A 17207-nucleotide genomic window follows, 5' to 3' on the forward strand; every position below is an offset into this window, starting at 1 on the left:
CCAATTCAGCACTCCTCTGATGTTCGGGTAGGATAGGTCCAGGTTCAGGTACCTTTGTGAATGATTTGTGTGATTTTGACACTAAAATAGGCTTTTTTTTAATTCCTGGAATCTTTGCAAGGGTTAGGGTTCAACTAAAACTCTGCTGGGCTACAAAGATCAATAAAGCAGGTCGAGTCAAACTTTTCTTTTGCAAAAGGATGTCATTTCTTTCAAATGCCTTCTGACCAGAAAGGTCCCTCTTCTTGCTATTAATTTTTCTCCAAAGATGTGTGGTTTATAAAAAAAATCTAATACCAGAAGCCCCTTCCTCGAACCAGGTGGGGTCTCGGTATATCCGAAGCCCCATTATTCACATCCTTTTCTGTAACAATACACAAGTTATGTGAGAAAACATGCGGGCACAAAGTCAAATCAGGTTGGCAGTGCCCAACGTGACATTGAGGGGTTAATTAGTTTAGCGGCATGTGTATATGCAAAATTCTTGTGATCAGTCATTACTGTAATTTCCCCTTTGGCTCCCTCAAATCAGTGAAGCACAGTCTTCATTCTTTTTCTTTTTTTCCAGGGAGCTCAATGTTTATGATTTGAGATCTTTCTTCATAGAATTATTGTCCTCTTTTTTATTATTACTTTATCTGTACATGTGCGTGTTTGGGTGTGCACTCATGCTCTTCAGTGAGAGGCCATTTGAGAAGTAATTGAGTATTAATTCATACCTGTGCTCACATTTTTGTATAGTAGTGTATGTGCATGGGTATGACTGTTTCTGTATGAGAGTATAGTGTTGCATGTGTGAGAGTTTGATGTCATATGTGAGAGCAGGTATGATTTACTTATCAAAGGGCCTCTATTGCTCTCAGGCTTATATCTTCATAGATGTTCAACCATTCACACTTATTCTCCACTCCTAGGCGATTGATGGTGTCAGGAAACCGGAAGTTGAAAGACAGATGTAGAAGGGTGATACCTTCAAAAAAGAAGGATGAGAGTGAGATTAAGTGAAGCAGAGCGATTACCAAAGACTGTAGCCTCTATATTTAAATAACCGTAGGGGGATTACACTCCCAAATTCCTTTAGGTGCTTGCAAAAAACATATTATAAGGGTAAGGAGCAGTCACCCAGGATATCTGTTTGCTCTCCCTCCTGTTTTCTCATCCCAATTTACTCTCTTGTCCATTAAAAGTTAAAATGCCCCTAAAATATGTAATTGAAAAGAGAGATTGTGCAAGCTAGTTACAGAATGTTCCAAAAGTCTCTGGCACATTTTTAGATAGATAGATAGATAGATAGATAGATAGATAGATAGATAGATAGATAGATAGATAGATAGATAGATAGATAGATAGATAGATAGATAGACCCTAACCCTAACCCTAACCCTAACCCTAACCCTAACCCGTTGTATAGAGTATTTAAATAGTGCTACATAAAAAACAAACTGCAATAAAAGTACGGTAATATGCAATGTAGGGTGTGTGGTTTAATCTGGTCCTTTACTCCGCCGGGTGGAGTTAAAGAGCCTCATGGCATGAGGAAGAAAAGATCTCTTCAGTCTGTCCGTTGTACAAGACAGTGACAGCAGTCTGTCGCTGAAGCTGCTCTTCTGTCTGGAGATAATGCTGTGTAGTGGATGTGATGAATTGTCCATGATTGACCCCAGCTTTTTCAGTGCCCGTCTCTCGGCTACTGTTGTCAGGCTGTCGAGCTCTGTGCCCACAACAGAGCTCGCTTTCCTCGCCAGTTTATTGAGACGAGAGGCATCCTTCTTCATGACGCTGCCTCCCCAACACGCTGCCTATTGAATATCTCGGAAATTATTGAGGATATAAAAACCCATCAGGTAATTTCAGAAAGCTCGTTATCAAAAATTGTACATGGATAGTCTAAGATGTTTAATGTGAGCACCATTTGTCACAAGACACACACTAAGCTGCTAGTCAATTTCTTGACATGTCCTGGCATTGCATTGTCAATGGATGAAACAACTTCTTTTATTAGTGCCTTCAGCTCTTCCACGTCTCTTGGAACAGGGGGCACATAAACCAAATCTTTCACAAATCCCCAGACAAAGAAATCGCATGGTGTGAGATCTGAATGACCAGGACATGAGATAAGGCTGTGAATACTTACTGTATGTAAATGTGATTTCTTAGTTTTCTATTTTTAATAAATTCGAAAAAAGGAAAAAAACAAAACTTTTTCACATTGTCATAATGGAGTATTTTGTGTAGAATTTTGAGATAAGAGATTAAATTAATACAATTTGGATTGAGGCTGTAACATAACAAAATGTGAAAAAAGGGAAGCGCTGTGAATACAGATGCACTGTATCAGTGGTGGGCCAAGGATTCCACACCTAGGCCTTCAGTAGTACTATGTCTGAATCAATCCCACCCTCAATAACTATTTAATGGTTATAAAAATTTACTGCAACTACAGCTGTGGCACATATAAAAATAAACATCAACAATAACCTCATACAATTGCAATCTTATTTAGGAATAGCTACATTTTACTCACCACAAATACTTTTTATTAGTGCACAAACTCCATCTTCTTTGTTCCTTTAAGAAGATTTTAATTACTCTGTTTGACAGATTATCCGTGTGTTTTTGTTCCATAAATGTGTTTTCTATCGCCATTTAAGCTAAAGTCAAACCTATCTTGTCTTATTTCTGGCATGAGCAGAGGTATTGGATTTATGGCTGAAAATGTCAGTTCGACAGAAGCAAAGGACACAGGAATATTTTTCTCCACGTTTTCATTGTGATATTACCTTTACCGCCCTCTACCCAATCATAGTTTGTGAAACCGCTGATGTTTCCCTAGGCCAGCTAGAAGTCCCTAGCTCTGCCAACTTTAGATCTGATTGTTTAAACCACCCAGCCTTATCATCACTTACTTTATGCCCCGGGTCCTGCAGAACTGACTGTGAATGCCTGTGCGTAGATTTTTGTCTCTGGCAACAAGTAATGGCTGAAATGTGATTGGTTAAATGTGTAAATATATGAGACAATGGTGATCATGATGATGATGATATGAGAATACATCTGGAAGCAGCACAACAATGATAAAGGCAAAAACAGTAAGGTGACCAGCAGTTTAGAATTATTCATAAAATATAATTAACAGCACATTATTCTGATATTTTAGGCCAGATGTGAAGGTCTTGCAGATCCCGACGACCCACGCTGGGATATATTTACATTCTACATTAAAATTCCCCGCATGGCACAGACTGTTGCCGCTTTGGGGCCCAGGTGCACCATTAAAACGACAAATGGCCACTTAAGATTCCGGATTAGGACAACAGCCGGTGAAAAGGTTTAATAGAAAGGTTTAATCGACCAGCCTCACTCCCCGACGTCCAGACTCCCAGCACTCCTACCTCCCACCCACACCCCAAAAAAACTCCAGGCTTGTGCAATTGTGTAAAAAATAGTAAATCATCGCCTCGCCTTGAATGACAGTGGGAATTCTTGTGCTGCAAGTTGCAATTAACCAGTGTTACTGAAGAACAGCAATTTGTTACAGTTACTAGTTACTTAATTTAAAAAGAAGTTCAAATACCCCCCAGGTTACTGATATTAAAAAGTAGCGCGTTACTCTGAAAGTAACCATCTATTTAAAAATGACCATACAATGGCTTGCGAAACTATTTGGCCCCCTTGAACTTTGTGACCTTTTGCTACATTTCAGACTTCAAACATAAAGATATAAAAGTGTCATTTCTTGTGAAGCATCAACAATAAGTGAGACACACTTTATTGGATATTTTAAACTTTTTTAACAAATAAAAACGAAAAAGTGGGTGTGCAAAATTATTCAGCCCCTTGAGGGCGACATTAGCTAAGGAGGTAGAGCGCAAGAGGTCGTAGCTTCGATTCCCGGCTCCTTTGTGTTATATGTCGAAGTGTCCTTGGGCAAGACACTGAATCCTTAATGTCCCCAATAAGCAGGTAGGCGCCTTGCATGGCCGACTCCCTATTGGTGTGTGAGTGTGTGTGTGAATGGGTAAGTGTGAAGCACATTGTCAAAGGGCTTTGGGAGGTCTTCATTGACTTGAAAAGCGCTATATAAATGCAGACCATTTAACATGTATTTATTAAAAAAGTTTAAAATATCCAATAACGTGTGTTCCACTTCATGATTTTGTCTTATTGTTGATTCTTCACAAGAAATTACAGTTTTATATCTTGATGTTTGAAGTCTGAAATGTGGCAAAAGGTCACAAAGTTCAAGGGGGCCAAATAGTTTCGCAAGCCACTGTATATACTCACATAGAAGCCAACTCCCTAAAACTGCATTAAAATCACCCAAATGTACTTGAAACAAAAATGTTCCTGCTGTAGGGCTGATTGAGAGGTTAAATGAAATGATCTTAATCATTTTAAAATGTACATGCTGAATGTTGGTGTTTCTAAATGGTCGTCTTTTGTTGTGGAATACTGTATTTAGCAAAACATCCTCCGAAAGGTTGATTTGCAAAACTGCCAAGAACAGACCTCAGCACTTTACAGATTAAATCAATGCTCGACAATAATGAGGAGAAACATCATATTACGTTCTGGCTACTTCACCGATAAATGCCTCATAATAGAAGACAATGTGTACACCAACCTGTGGAAGCAGTGAAGCCTTCGTATTTCTTGGCTTGTGCAATCTTGAGACCTTGCAAAATAACGCTTAGCCGAGACCATGTTGTCTCTTGGCTTCAAATAACTCTAATATCAAAGTACTCCTTTCAGAGAAAAGTAATTGAGCTCCCGACACACATTCCTTTGTGCAGGTTTTTGATTGCAGGCCATGTTTACGTCAAAATCTCTGACCTTTTGTTGTCCTCACCGGAAAAATACCATACTAATGAGAGTAAATCATAAAGCTCTGCTTGATGGTGTAACAGTGGCAAACCACAACTATTCACCAGACTGAGAAATAATTTTGCTTAGAATAAGCTAGTCACTGTCAGAAAATGTCCAAATGTGATGTCCTAATATGAGTCAGGCGCCGAAGGTCGCATGCTGTCGTTTGTTCACCCCCCTTCCGGTTTCATATTCTCGAAAAGATTAGTCATGTGGGTTTTTTTAGACGTTTTTGCAGTTGCTAGTGATAGATGACAAATTTATGAATGATTTATTGGATGAATGGATATACAGTGCCTTGTAAAGCCCCCCAATAACTTGCTGACATATTGCCACATTTCAGGCTTCCAACTTAAAGCTAAAAAAACAGAAAATGTTAGAATCAACAACATGTGAGACACAATTGTGAACTAAATTATTTTAACATTTTATATTACATTTACAACAACAAAAATGTTGGTGTTGCACAAATATTGGTCCCTTGTTTTCTGAGCTTGGCCAACTGACTCCAGAAGTTCCCCGATGACATCTGAATGATCCAATATTAACTAACTTAGCTAACATTTACAAATACTGTGTCATTAAGTCTTAGTTTTAATACACCTGCTCTGTAATGGACTCAGAGGTCTGTGAAAAGGGCCACTATAAAAAATTACAGCATTATGAACCAAAGAAAGCACCAGGAAGGTCAGGGATAAACGTTTGGAAAATTTCAAAGTAGGAATGGGATACAAGAAGAATTATAGAATATTTAAACATTTCCGAAAGCACTGTGCAAAAATAGCAAAATAGAGAAATGAAATGAAATGATCTGCATTTATATAGCGCTTTTCAAGTCAATGACTTCTCAAAGCGCTTTACAATGTGCTCCACATTTCCCAATAGCAGCCTTGTATTGCAGCCATGTAAGAGGCTAACCTGCTTATTGGGGGTATTAGGGGTTCAGTGTCTTACCCAAGGACACTTCGACATGAAACACGGACGAGCCGGGATTTGAACTGGGATCCATTGATCCCAAGACGAGCGCTCTACCTCCTGAGGAGAGAGCATAAAACCACTGCAAAACCACCAACACCTGGTCGTCCCTATTAACTTTCAACCTAAACAAGTACAAAACTAATCAGAGAAGCAAGCAAGAGACATATGATCACATTGGATGACCTCCAGGCATACACAGCTGATATGGGACAATCTGTGCATAAGACGTATTATGCATCCATATCTATCCATCTATCTATCTACCCTGGCCGTATGCCTCGAGAGGGGTGACCGACAAGAAGAGAAACACATACACAAAAACAAAGAAAATAAAAAGGGGGAAAAAAAAGCAAAAAACACACACACAAAATCTTTCGGACCATGGCCAACCCAAATGTCCAAACACCCAAACAAGTTAAGCACCTCGGCTTCCAAGTCGGTCATGCTTTCGTCCCTCATGATGAAATGGCAAGAAAGCAGCCATGTCACTCGGGTCAGGGTGACACAACACACTCTTCTGTTCAACAGCAGGGCCCGACAGCTTTCACTGGTTTACCCCTGTCGCATCATACAGGTGCCCTGCCCATCCCTTACAACACGTCTAAACATCCCACTATCTTTTTACAACACCTGTCCACTCATTCCTATTACCAACAAGAGCTCTAGCTTCCACTATATTTAGACCTTTTTCCTGCAGTGCACTCATAACACCATCCATCCACATGCATAAATATGCCCTCTATAAAAGAGTAGCAAGAAGAAGTTCCCTTCCTGAAGATATTCTATCAAAAAGCCCATTGGGAGTTTGCAAGAAGCCAACAGGGAGACACCAATAGCAAATGGAACAAGGTGCTCTGGTCACATGACACAAAGTTTGAACTTGATTAAGTTTGGCGTAAGAGAAATACTACGTATCACGCTGAAAACACCATCCCCACTGTCAAGCATAATGGGGGCAGCATCAGGCTATGGGGCTTCTTTTCTTCAGTAGGGACTGGAAAGATAATTAGAGTTGATGGAAAGATAAATGGAGCCAAATACGGGGCGATCCTGTCAGAAAATATGTTGGAGATTGCAAAATACCTGTGAATGGAGCGCAGATTCACCTTCAATTAACACATCGACCCTAAACATAAAACAAAATCTACATTGGACACATTTAAAAATAACACTATAAAGGTGTTAGAATGGCCAAGCCAAAGTCCAGACCTTAATCAAAAAGGGCAGGGGTCTCAAACTTGCGGCCCGGGGGCCAACTGCGGTCCACGGGGTGATAGTTTGAGGCACCAGCCTGAATACGAAACTCTAATGGCACAGTGTGTATTATTAAGGGCGTCCTGCTGGTAAAAATATAATTTTTGAAATTAAGGGAACCTACATTACCTATGAAATGAACGTCCATGTTTTAAAATTCTCATAGGTAAAAAAATTGTTTTACATAACATTAGCCCCATTAAGGGTAGCTGGCGTCATTGTTGGCCATCTTTCTGCTCCAGGTATCCCCCAATCCCCCCCAAAACTGTCTTGTTTCCTTTTTTCCCCCTTTTGTTTTTGCCCAGCTTTTCTCTTCACTGTTTTTTCATCTTTTTCTTTTCTTTTTCTTTTTTCAGTTTTTTCTTTCCTTGCAAAAGGCAGAGAAAAAGTCTCTGTAGTTTTTTTCTTTTAAGCACTAGTTTTTGGTTGCACGGAACAAAAAACAAACTAAATCTAGTGGTCAAATAGTGGTCCGTTTGATGTAAGTGCAATCCAAATTATGGATTTATTTATTTCTGATTGATTTATTTTCACATGTGTCAGAACCCGTACAGACGGTGGACCCAGACACGTACATTTTCACACAAGAAAATAGAATTCGGCCTAACCTCACCCATACCCACGCTCTGGCGGCCCTCGAGTCAATTGAGTGTGAGACCCTTGCTATAGGGTATTTTTTCAAGGATCCGAAAAATGCTGTGCACAAACAATCACCTTTGCACCTCAAGTAACCTGAGCTGTTTTGTAAGGAAGAATGGGCAAATATTTCTGTTTCAATGAAATAGGAAAAACTATTTATAAGGTAGCGCAATTGTCTTTTGTAATAATAGTGCAATGGAAAACAGTACAATGGATAATAGTGTGATGTAACAATAGTGCTATGAATGCTAGTTAGAAATCAGATTTCCCAGAAAATCACAAATACCCATGATATATTTTCAGAACCAGCTAGTGGGCTACACAGGTAGTCCTAGAGGGATATACTACTACCTACTCTCTTACAGACTGTTCAGCCATTCAGAATGCAGAATGCAATGCACAGCGAAAATCCGAGAAGCAGCCCGACCAAGAAAAGTGAACCGTGTTATAGCGAGGGAGAACTGTTTATTGTTTTATATTTCATAAAGTTACACAGCATTTCGAGTCGAAATTTTTCCCAGTAAAGTACAAATAATATTTTTGTTGACGATTAGTACTCTATGAGCACACTCCAGATATTTAATCTAATATGTTTAATATGTGTGTTTCCCGTTCAGACATGCGAGGCCTTCAGAGTTTCCTGGACCGGTCGTGTCGAGAAGGTCTGGATGTGTCTTTGCAGCGAGTGGACAAGAACATCAGTCAGGTGTTCAGTGAGCTGTTCACTTCCATGAGGACGGAGGAGCTCAACCGATACCGCGACACGTTGCGCCGTGCCATCCTGCTGCTCAGCCCGCACGCCGCACTCACGTTCATACAGCAGGTCAGAAAAAATAATACCACAAACTCTTTCCCTGGGATAAATGATGTGTAAAGTTTAGTAGACACTCAAAATAAGCATGGGGAGGGGGTATTCATGGATTTTGAACTCGCAAAGTGAACAGGGAGAGAAGCCAAACGTGAGATGAGAGTGTACAACCTGCTCTAAAGGCCCTCCCCTGAGCCCTTTTTAGTTATTCTCCTACCAAAAGCGGATCCAACCTAAAGGTTGTGGAATTTCAAATAAAAGCAGCATGATTGGCCGATAGTGATAATGATATAAACGTCTCATAATAGTTAAACCAACAGATAACATTGCACAATAATAGTCAAAGTAACAAGAGGTAAGATCTTGGGGCTGAAATTCGGGTGGGGACTAAAATGTTAATCATTATGTTTGGGTTCAGGCCGAGCCGGGCTTCTCTCTCGCCAACTTTTTTCCAGTTGTCAACCCGCCATTGTACTATGTTTCATTGTAGGGATAGTTCCTGATAAGTGTAAAGCTTAGTATACACTCAATGAGAGAAGACACTAATGGTATTTTGAACTTCCAAGGAGAACAGGGAGAAAAGCCAAAATTCTGATAGGGGATTCCTACCTGTTCTAAAAGGCTGAGCCCTTTCTATCTGTTTAATGGCCTAGGTTTTAAAAGCAGATCTTCCCTCAAGGGTTGAAAATCAAAGAACAGCAATATGATCGATAGTCACATGTGATGTAAACAGTGCACTAGGAACAACAGTAAGGTATCATAGTCAAAATAACAAACTGGCATCCTATGCACTCTCCTTTGCAGGTGCCCAATAGAATAAACCAAAAAAATAAACTCTCAAAAAAATTCAAAGCAGATTAAAAGTAAAGCTTTTTCGAGCAATGTTTGGATCAATATTTCTCCACATGGAGCAACATGATCCAGTGCAACCATGGCCTCATGCATGCCAATTCATAGTCACATGAGTTTGTGGTGTTTGTACATCCGCTGTCGCACATGGATGAGCGCATGCACATCGAGTTGAACTGTTGGGTGAAGAATCACTCATCCATCTCCCACAATGCACCGGTTTTAGCTTGGCTCGGCCCCGTTCACTGGCCAACAATCATTTTTACTTGTCTGCCCACACACACAACATGCTAAAGCCTCGGTTCGACTGACCGCATCTACCTTGCTCTATTTAGTTGTACTTGATAAAATCACAGGCTCCACAGATAAAGTATCTTGGCGCAACTCGGTGTGATCCGCCCATTTTGGTACGTGCTGGACATGGGATTTTTGGTTATGTATGTTTGCAGTCTGTGAGGATGACTGCATATATTGCCATTCCGCTTGTGCCCAAAAAAAGAGAAACTGTTTAAAAATAAAGAAAATAACTATTCTCCGGTGTTAGTGTGTCTGTCAAAGAGCACATATTCGGCGCCGGTGCTAGAAAAATCCGAGCTAGTATAGTTACCGGTAGTCAGACAGTATCCGGATCTCATGCGGGTGGAAAATAAGTAGCCGGGCCAGAACATAATGTATTCTTGCTCGGAACATTTTCAAGGATAATGATTGGTGCAAAAAAATATCATTATCGATGCGCCGTTGCACAAATCTTTGTCATTCGCCACAACCGTCGAACAATTTCGGAACCAGAATCACAAAACAAATCATTACGTCGTTCTTTGAAGAAGTATAGACTTTTTTAAACTTTGATTGTGGATGAAGGAATACAAATGTACCGTAAATTCCAGACTACAAACCACAACTCGGGGTTTAAAGGTGGGGGTTTTCTATATTAAGTATGTTTTGACAATGCTCATCTAAGTTCAAAGAGCCCTTTAAATATATATATTTTTTTGCTTTTACTTTTACCCTTGATGATCCGGCCAAGGAGCACATTACGCTAGTTGAAAGGAGGCAGGGGGGATGGTGGGAGAGTTTCCTTTAATGCTTGAGGAACAATGACAAGCAAATACAATGTGTTCCATTCCTACAGTATCCACTAATAACAACAACACAAATAGACATGTCTTTGTTGCAATCTGGCACACTTGTCCACAATAGGGTTGCCCTAGCGCTGTTGTCAAGAAATGTAGGGCTCATGTTTTTATGTGACGCAGCTTTGTTTCAGAAGAGTATTAAAAATGTGCTCGTCTTTGTAATCGGCATGTTCCAAAAACACTTGATGTTAACGACTCGGAGCAGAAGTGGAAATGACGCAGCTGAAAATGGCATCAGGTGTAACAGGGGTAGCCAAAGGTGTCAACGTAAAATTCCTCAACATTTGTGCGCATGCGGCTTAAAATCCAGCGCGGCTTGTACAAAGCCAAAATTGATTTTCATAATTTACGGTAACAGAATGGTTTCTGCCGGACGTCAGTTCAATTCTAAGAAATTAACCCGTATACCATCTCATTTAATATCACATTGGCCCAAAAGGAAAACAGAGAAAAAATTAGAAGTGGTTCAATTTATTGAACGCCATTTAAGGCTGAAGACCTAATGCCATTGCCAGTGAATTTGGACTCTCCCTCGCTTTTCCATCGCATCCGTAAGGTTGAATGAGTTTGTTTTTAAGTTACAATGTCAAACGGACGTGTTTTTTTTCCTTATCATAAGGTTTTTAGTATTCAAGGTTTGCCACATTCAAGCAGTCTTGTGTTTTACTGAAAAACAGTTATTAGTTATAGTTACTTTAATTAAAAATGCAATCAAGTCACCACCCCGGATTAGTGACACCGAATTACCGTTTAAAGTCGCCTATAGAAGTGGAAGAAAACTTGTACACCAACCAGCGGAAGCAGTAAACCCATCATGATTCTTGTTTTGGGCAATCTTGAGACCTTGCAAACGAACACTTAGCCAAGACACTCATATCCATTTTGTCTCTACTCTAGTCAAGATCTTCTTCTCCTTTTCCGGGTACTGTCCATGACGTTTTCTGTTTTTGCAAAAACAATTTTACAATTGAAAAGGCCAACTCAGCACACATTTGAATTGAGTTGAATTGTCTCTATTCTCATTGATATTTTTATTGTTAAATATTGTATGCAACGCGATTGTACATGGTGTCAGGAACAGAACGGAGACTGGACGCACTTGTGTTACGTTTCTTTCAGTTTTATTGGAAGAAAGGAAAGGGTTGCACCCACGATCCGGTGAGGTGGGACTTCCGTGGCGAGCGATGGCGGTGTCAGGAACAGAAAAAAACGTGTCAGTAGCCAGGACAAGAGAACAAAAAACGTAGTCAAGATAAAAAAAAAAAAACGGGTCAAAGCCAGGAAACAGACGGGAGGAAAAACAGGTGGGAGTCAGGGTCGAAAAAAGCTTGCCTGGAGTAAACTGAGGTTCGCAGACGGACTGATAACAGGTGACAGAAAGGAGTGGGTTTAAATAGGGACAGGGAGCCAATCAGAGTCCGAGGCATTTGGCGCCAAAGGAGCGGGCACAGGTGAGTCAAATCAGTAATCATGGCACATGGCACTCCAGGGTAATAAAGAATTTAAACAGAAAAAATGAAATGAATGCTATCAGGGTAAGAGGCAGGAAAAATATTTACAACGTAGTGCTTATATATTGGCGAAATTTATAAAATAGTGCAAACGAAGGAGAATAGTACACCGTAACAATAGTTCAGTTAAAATAAGCACAGTAACGTTTAGCAGCATAAACACCAAAAAAAAAAAAACAGTTCCGTGCAATAACATTGTCAAGTTTAAAATTGAGTAGACATTCAAAATAAGGAGAGAAGGCTTAAAATTGATTTTTACTTGCAGGGAGAACAGGGGTAACATCCCTTATCTGAAGGCTTGAAGGCTTCAAGTCGTGAATTTTAGGGTTTGCTCCGGGCTCTGTCCCTCAAATCCAGTTGATTAGTCAGGCTCAGGTTAGGCCATTTCATACTAGCAGGCCAGGGTCATGTCACATTGCATTTTCGGCCCGAACTTACCTCTATTGTGTACCGTCCGCAGAACTGAGGCTTCAGTTTTCCGAGTCACTGGTCGGAATCAGAAGAAAACAAAAGTTGTCTTCTGAAGGAACCTTTTTCCCCCTTTTTTATGATTGAATGGAATGGACACAAGCAAGTGTGAAGGCGGGATCACTCTCAGTTGATTTACTAGATGGAGGCGTTTAAGGCACAAACAGGGCATCAATCTCTGACCACCTCTGCAGCATGCACATAAAATACAAACTCCAAAGTGGCCAAAAGTTCTTTTTGACCTCGATAAATGACATTACAGTTATCCAAAAGGACCCTGAGTTCACCAACAAAAAAGGGTGATAAAGACCCCAAACTAGAGGTAAGTTCAGGCCTAAAAAAATCTAGGCTGAACCACCCCGGGGCCCACGGGTATTAAAAATCAAACGAAGCTTTGCTCGGGCTCAGGCCTGGTCCTACAATCTTGCCTTTACCCCAAAAGCACCAACATTTACATTATTCACAGAGGATGCTAACAAAATCTTGAACAAACCACTTCTTATTATTTATAATAAAATAATAACAAATAAACATTTGAAGACTGATAAGTTTATTCTGTAGGACACCTAAAAAGGATGCCAGTTGTTATTATTATTGCGCACTATTGAGTGTAGATTTGACTTTTACAAGCCGTTTACATCATTGACTAAATCACGTTGCTGTTCATTGATTTCCACACCCTTTAGGGCATATGTGCCTTTCTAACCTAGGAAATTTAATAAAGAGAAGGGGCTAGGGTAGAGCCTTGAGAACATTTTGGAGTTTATTATCTGAGGTTTGAGCTCCCCCCAGTTCTCCTTTCAAGTTTAAAATCTATTAATGTCTTCTTTTCTTATTTTGAGCATCTACTTAAACATAAACTGAACAAAGACCCTGAATATATATATATATATATATATATATATATATATATATATATATATATATATATATATATGCACACACATTCCTCACTAGCCAAGCAAAACTACAGATGAAAACAAGATACTGAGTGCACAACTCATTACACTGAAAGAAATATGAGAAAACCCCATTCAGTTGGTTGTCTACGGATTACAAGATGATGCTGAACACACAATTTTTAAAAAAAACAGAGTTTAAAAAAGTCCACAAAACCACCACGATTCATTTGCTTTCCTTGGTCCGGGATACTGAAAGTATCCTGAATGCACTGCTGCTTTCTCAACAGATAGTTAACCAATAGAAAAGCCTACATCCCATGTGTCAGACTCCAGTCCTCGAGGAGCAGAGCTCTGCATTTTTTAAGAGGTTTCCTTCATTAAATTCGGATGAATAACACCACCAAGATTGTTTTTCATGTTTTGCAGTTTTCTAATGAACAAAGTGTGTGTGTAAGGAGAAGAGAGAGCCTGGTTGAGCATGGTGCATGCGTTCTGGGCCATCGGACCTAATGCATGCCATCATCCAGAACAAGAGTCGGGAACCAATGGCTCGTGAGCCAGATATGGCTCTTTTCATGAGTCCATATGGCTCGGAGATAAAATTATATCAGTGCAAAATTACTCAGCAGCGTTCAAATCAGAACATCTTTATTACAGTTTGGTACGTGCATATCCAAACATCACTGATTACCCAGACTGGTCGGTCCCGTATATAAAAGGCAAAGCCTTACCTTGAGTTTTCAGTCACTGTTTAAATAAACACACCCTGTTTTATGGAAGCCTATATGGAAGCTTGTTAAAAAAATGCATGTTCCCTGTCAAGACACACAACAAACTGTTGCACAAAAAAACGCCAGCCAAGCACACAGCAATTTGATTGGGCAAGCGGTAGGAGTGGGCGAGTTAAGTTGGGTGAGCTGTATGGGGTGGCCAAATCACTGCACACATAGCATCACTCCCCTCTCTCTCACTTGCGCCAACTACGCTGAAAAGAAACACGTCCATATATTTTTTGTATGCCGTTTTTTGGTGACATTTTTACAAAATAACTCTGCTTGCACCTTGTTTTAAAACCTTTATTTGAGTAACTCTGGGATGGAGACAAGTTAAAGAGGTTTATTTGTGTAAGGTATTAACATTATTTCATACTTGTTATCAAATAATCTAACGTCACACAGTGAAATCAAATGTGCTGAAAATGAGCTTTTGTCTGGAGAGTGGGTTTGGCGGCTTTGCAGGATGAAATTTGTCTATAAGGTATGGGTCTTTCTCAAAAAAATTGACAAAATGAATACTGATAGGAATGCAGCTATCACGACCAGAGCTGAATCAGGACCCAAATGCGTAGAGTTAACCACAAGTTTATTGATAGAAAGAGGAAGGGCAGCGCACGCGATCCGGTACTCGATGAACGCGGGAAGCAAGCCGCTCATGCAATCGGATCGTGATCCGAATACGGAGGTGGATCTTCCGTAACATGAGGTAATGGTGTCAAGGACATAAAAAACAGGTCGATAGCTGGGACAGGAGAGCAAAAACGTGGTCGGGATCAAAAACGGGTCATAGTCAGAGACAAACAGGGAGATCAGGAACGGACAGGTGGAAAAACCGGTGCAAAAAAACGGGACAGGTGGGAGTCAGGGTACAAATGCTTGCCTTATAAGAACAGAGGTTCTCTGACGGACTGACAACCGGAGAGTGAAAGGACTGGGTTAAAAAAGGGACAGGTAACCAATCAGGCAGCCCGCAGCGGCTGGCACCAAATGAGCGGGCAAAGGTGATGCTAATTAGTACCGGTAATCATGACAGCTCATGAGAGCTGCATTCCTATCAGTATTCATTTTGACATTACTAACCTAAATGCACCACAGTTCACTTGTTTTACAAAGGATTACAACAGGATTCCAAACGCATCACTTTTTATTTATCAGAGAAGTAAATAGGAGACTTCAAAGTCAAAATGCACCACCATTCGCTGTATCAGCTAGGAATGATGACAGGATCTTGAACTGCTTACTGACTGGATTAAAACCATAAGGAAACCCCAAATTCTACACAATTAAATACATTCTCTTTGGGTTTCCTGAACACATGACCCCTTAAGAACACTTTAAAGCAGGGGTCCGAAACACAATTTACCTGGGGGCTGCTGGAGCTAGGGGCTGGTCAAGGTTGGGCTAAAGTCGATTTCCACACAAAAAAGCTATGATAAATACATTCCAAAGTTCCATTATATCATAATAAAGTAATCTTTAATTTGCCAGGGCTGCCCTGGGAGGGACAGTGAGTATTATTTAATTTCTCTTAGTTGTAGATAAATATGTAGTTCATTTTCACAAAGAAGATTTATTCAAATGTTCAGCAAAAATATTTTAACTTTTATATAACTATTGTATAAATGTGCTTTGTGTTTCTTTAAAACACTCGTATGTCAAAAAAAATCCTTTTTTTTCTAATAACATGAGCCTCACCTAGGTGGAGATGACATAATTGTCAAGCATCTTGCTGCTACTGGTCCCCAAAAAACTCAAAAATGCTTGGCAAAACAGCTGTCAAGTTAGATATTGTGCTTTGTTCGTCTTGAGTTTCCATAGTTTGCTTTCACTGCAATCATTTTCAGTTGCACTACACAATGCAGCAACATTTAGCGGTCAAATAAGGTGAGCAGCAGCAGTGTCACGCTTGGGACTCTTTATAAATACGCTAAGAAATCAGAGTTAAGATGAATATGTTTGGATTTGTTCATTCCCAACCACTTTTACTTACAGCGGGTCTGTAATGCCAAGCAGGCACAGCTAGGTAGAAGTTATGGTGCTCCTGAGCTGACTTGGTGAAAAGGGGCGTGAGTCTTCCACTCCTCCACTTTACTCTACACTTTGCGGAGTATTAAGACTCTTAACCCTCGTTATGGACTTACTTTTCTTAGAGTAGTGGTTCTTATCAGTTTTGAAGATCCCCCCATCATTTTTTGTGTGGTTTCACCAAACCCTGAAAAAAGTTACATCTGATTTCATTTTATTTCTTTTAAATTCAAAACATATTTTTTTTCTATTGGTTCACGAAATAAACTGCAGAACAAAACCAACAAAATGCATGAACGCACAATAAATTACAGAACCGCAAACCAGTCTGACTTCTGCTGCTGCCTTTGAGAGAACAGTTGAGTTATACGTGGCCCCACCTTGACAAGTGCTACTCTTATGTCATTTTCACAGAAAAGTATGTTGCTTTTTGTCGCTTTTATCCAGCGTCCCTGAATAGAACTGCCCGCAAAGATATGTTGTGACAAAAACTCAAGGGTTTTCTTGACAATAACTGGATTCTAAATCACCTAGAGCATTGTTCCTCTGAAGAGTGCTTTTGAACCTGGTTCTGCTAAATTTCAATGATTTCGTCAAGGCATTCTTCATTGACCTTTGCTTCTTCATCAAACGTGAATGACTGTCTCAACCATGCTGCATATGAGGCTCGAGTAGTGAAGTATTCGTCGAAAGGCTTCGCAAGTGCGTGGCAATTGCTTGTTTCATTTCCATGGGTACATCTCACCAATTTCCGACATATCTTAGCTCTTACTTACACAATTGTCATTGTACATATTTGTCTAAAAACTTTTACTGAACCCAGGTTAAAAAACATTGGCTTAGAACAGTAGTTCTCGACTGGTCTGACTTGAAGACCCACCATTACACCCTAATGACAAGCTGTTATCCAAATCATGAAAAAGAAAAATCCATACTTATTGAATGAAAGAATTGTGCCGTTTAAAGCAGATGCATAAGCATATATTCTCATTTTT

General features: G+C 40.0%; 1 protein-coding gene across 2 annotated transcripts in view; it reads left to right on the forward strand.

The window, feature by feature from the left end:
* LOC148347022 (glutamate receptor ionotropic, delta-1-like) overlaps positions 1–17207 on the forward strand; it is a 219611-nt gene that overhangs the window by 129766 nt on the left and 72638 nt on the right. For both annotated transcript variants that reach the window (XM_088322995.1, XM_088322996.1), the window contains exon 4: positions 8355–8560. In XM_088322995.1, coding sequence (XP_088179121.1) covers positions 8355–8560 — 206 coding nt within the window. The remainder of the gene's footprint in view (positions 1–8354; positions 8561–17207) is intronic.

Source organism: Urocampus carinirostris, chromosome 19 (genome assembly GCF_059441175.1).
Source record: "Urocampus carinirostris isolate Australia breed hairy pipefish chromosome 19, RoL_Ucar_1.0, whole genome shotgun sequence".
In the NCBI taxonomy this organism is placed as follows: Eukaryota; Metazoa; Chordata; class Actinopteri; order Syngnathiformes; family Syngnathidae; genus Urocampus; species Urocampus carinirostris.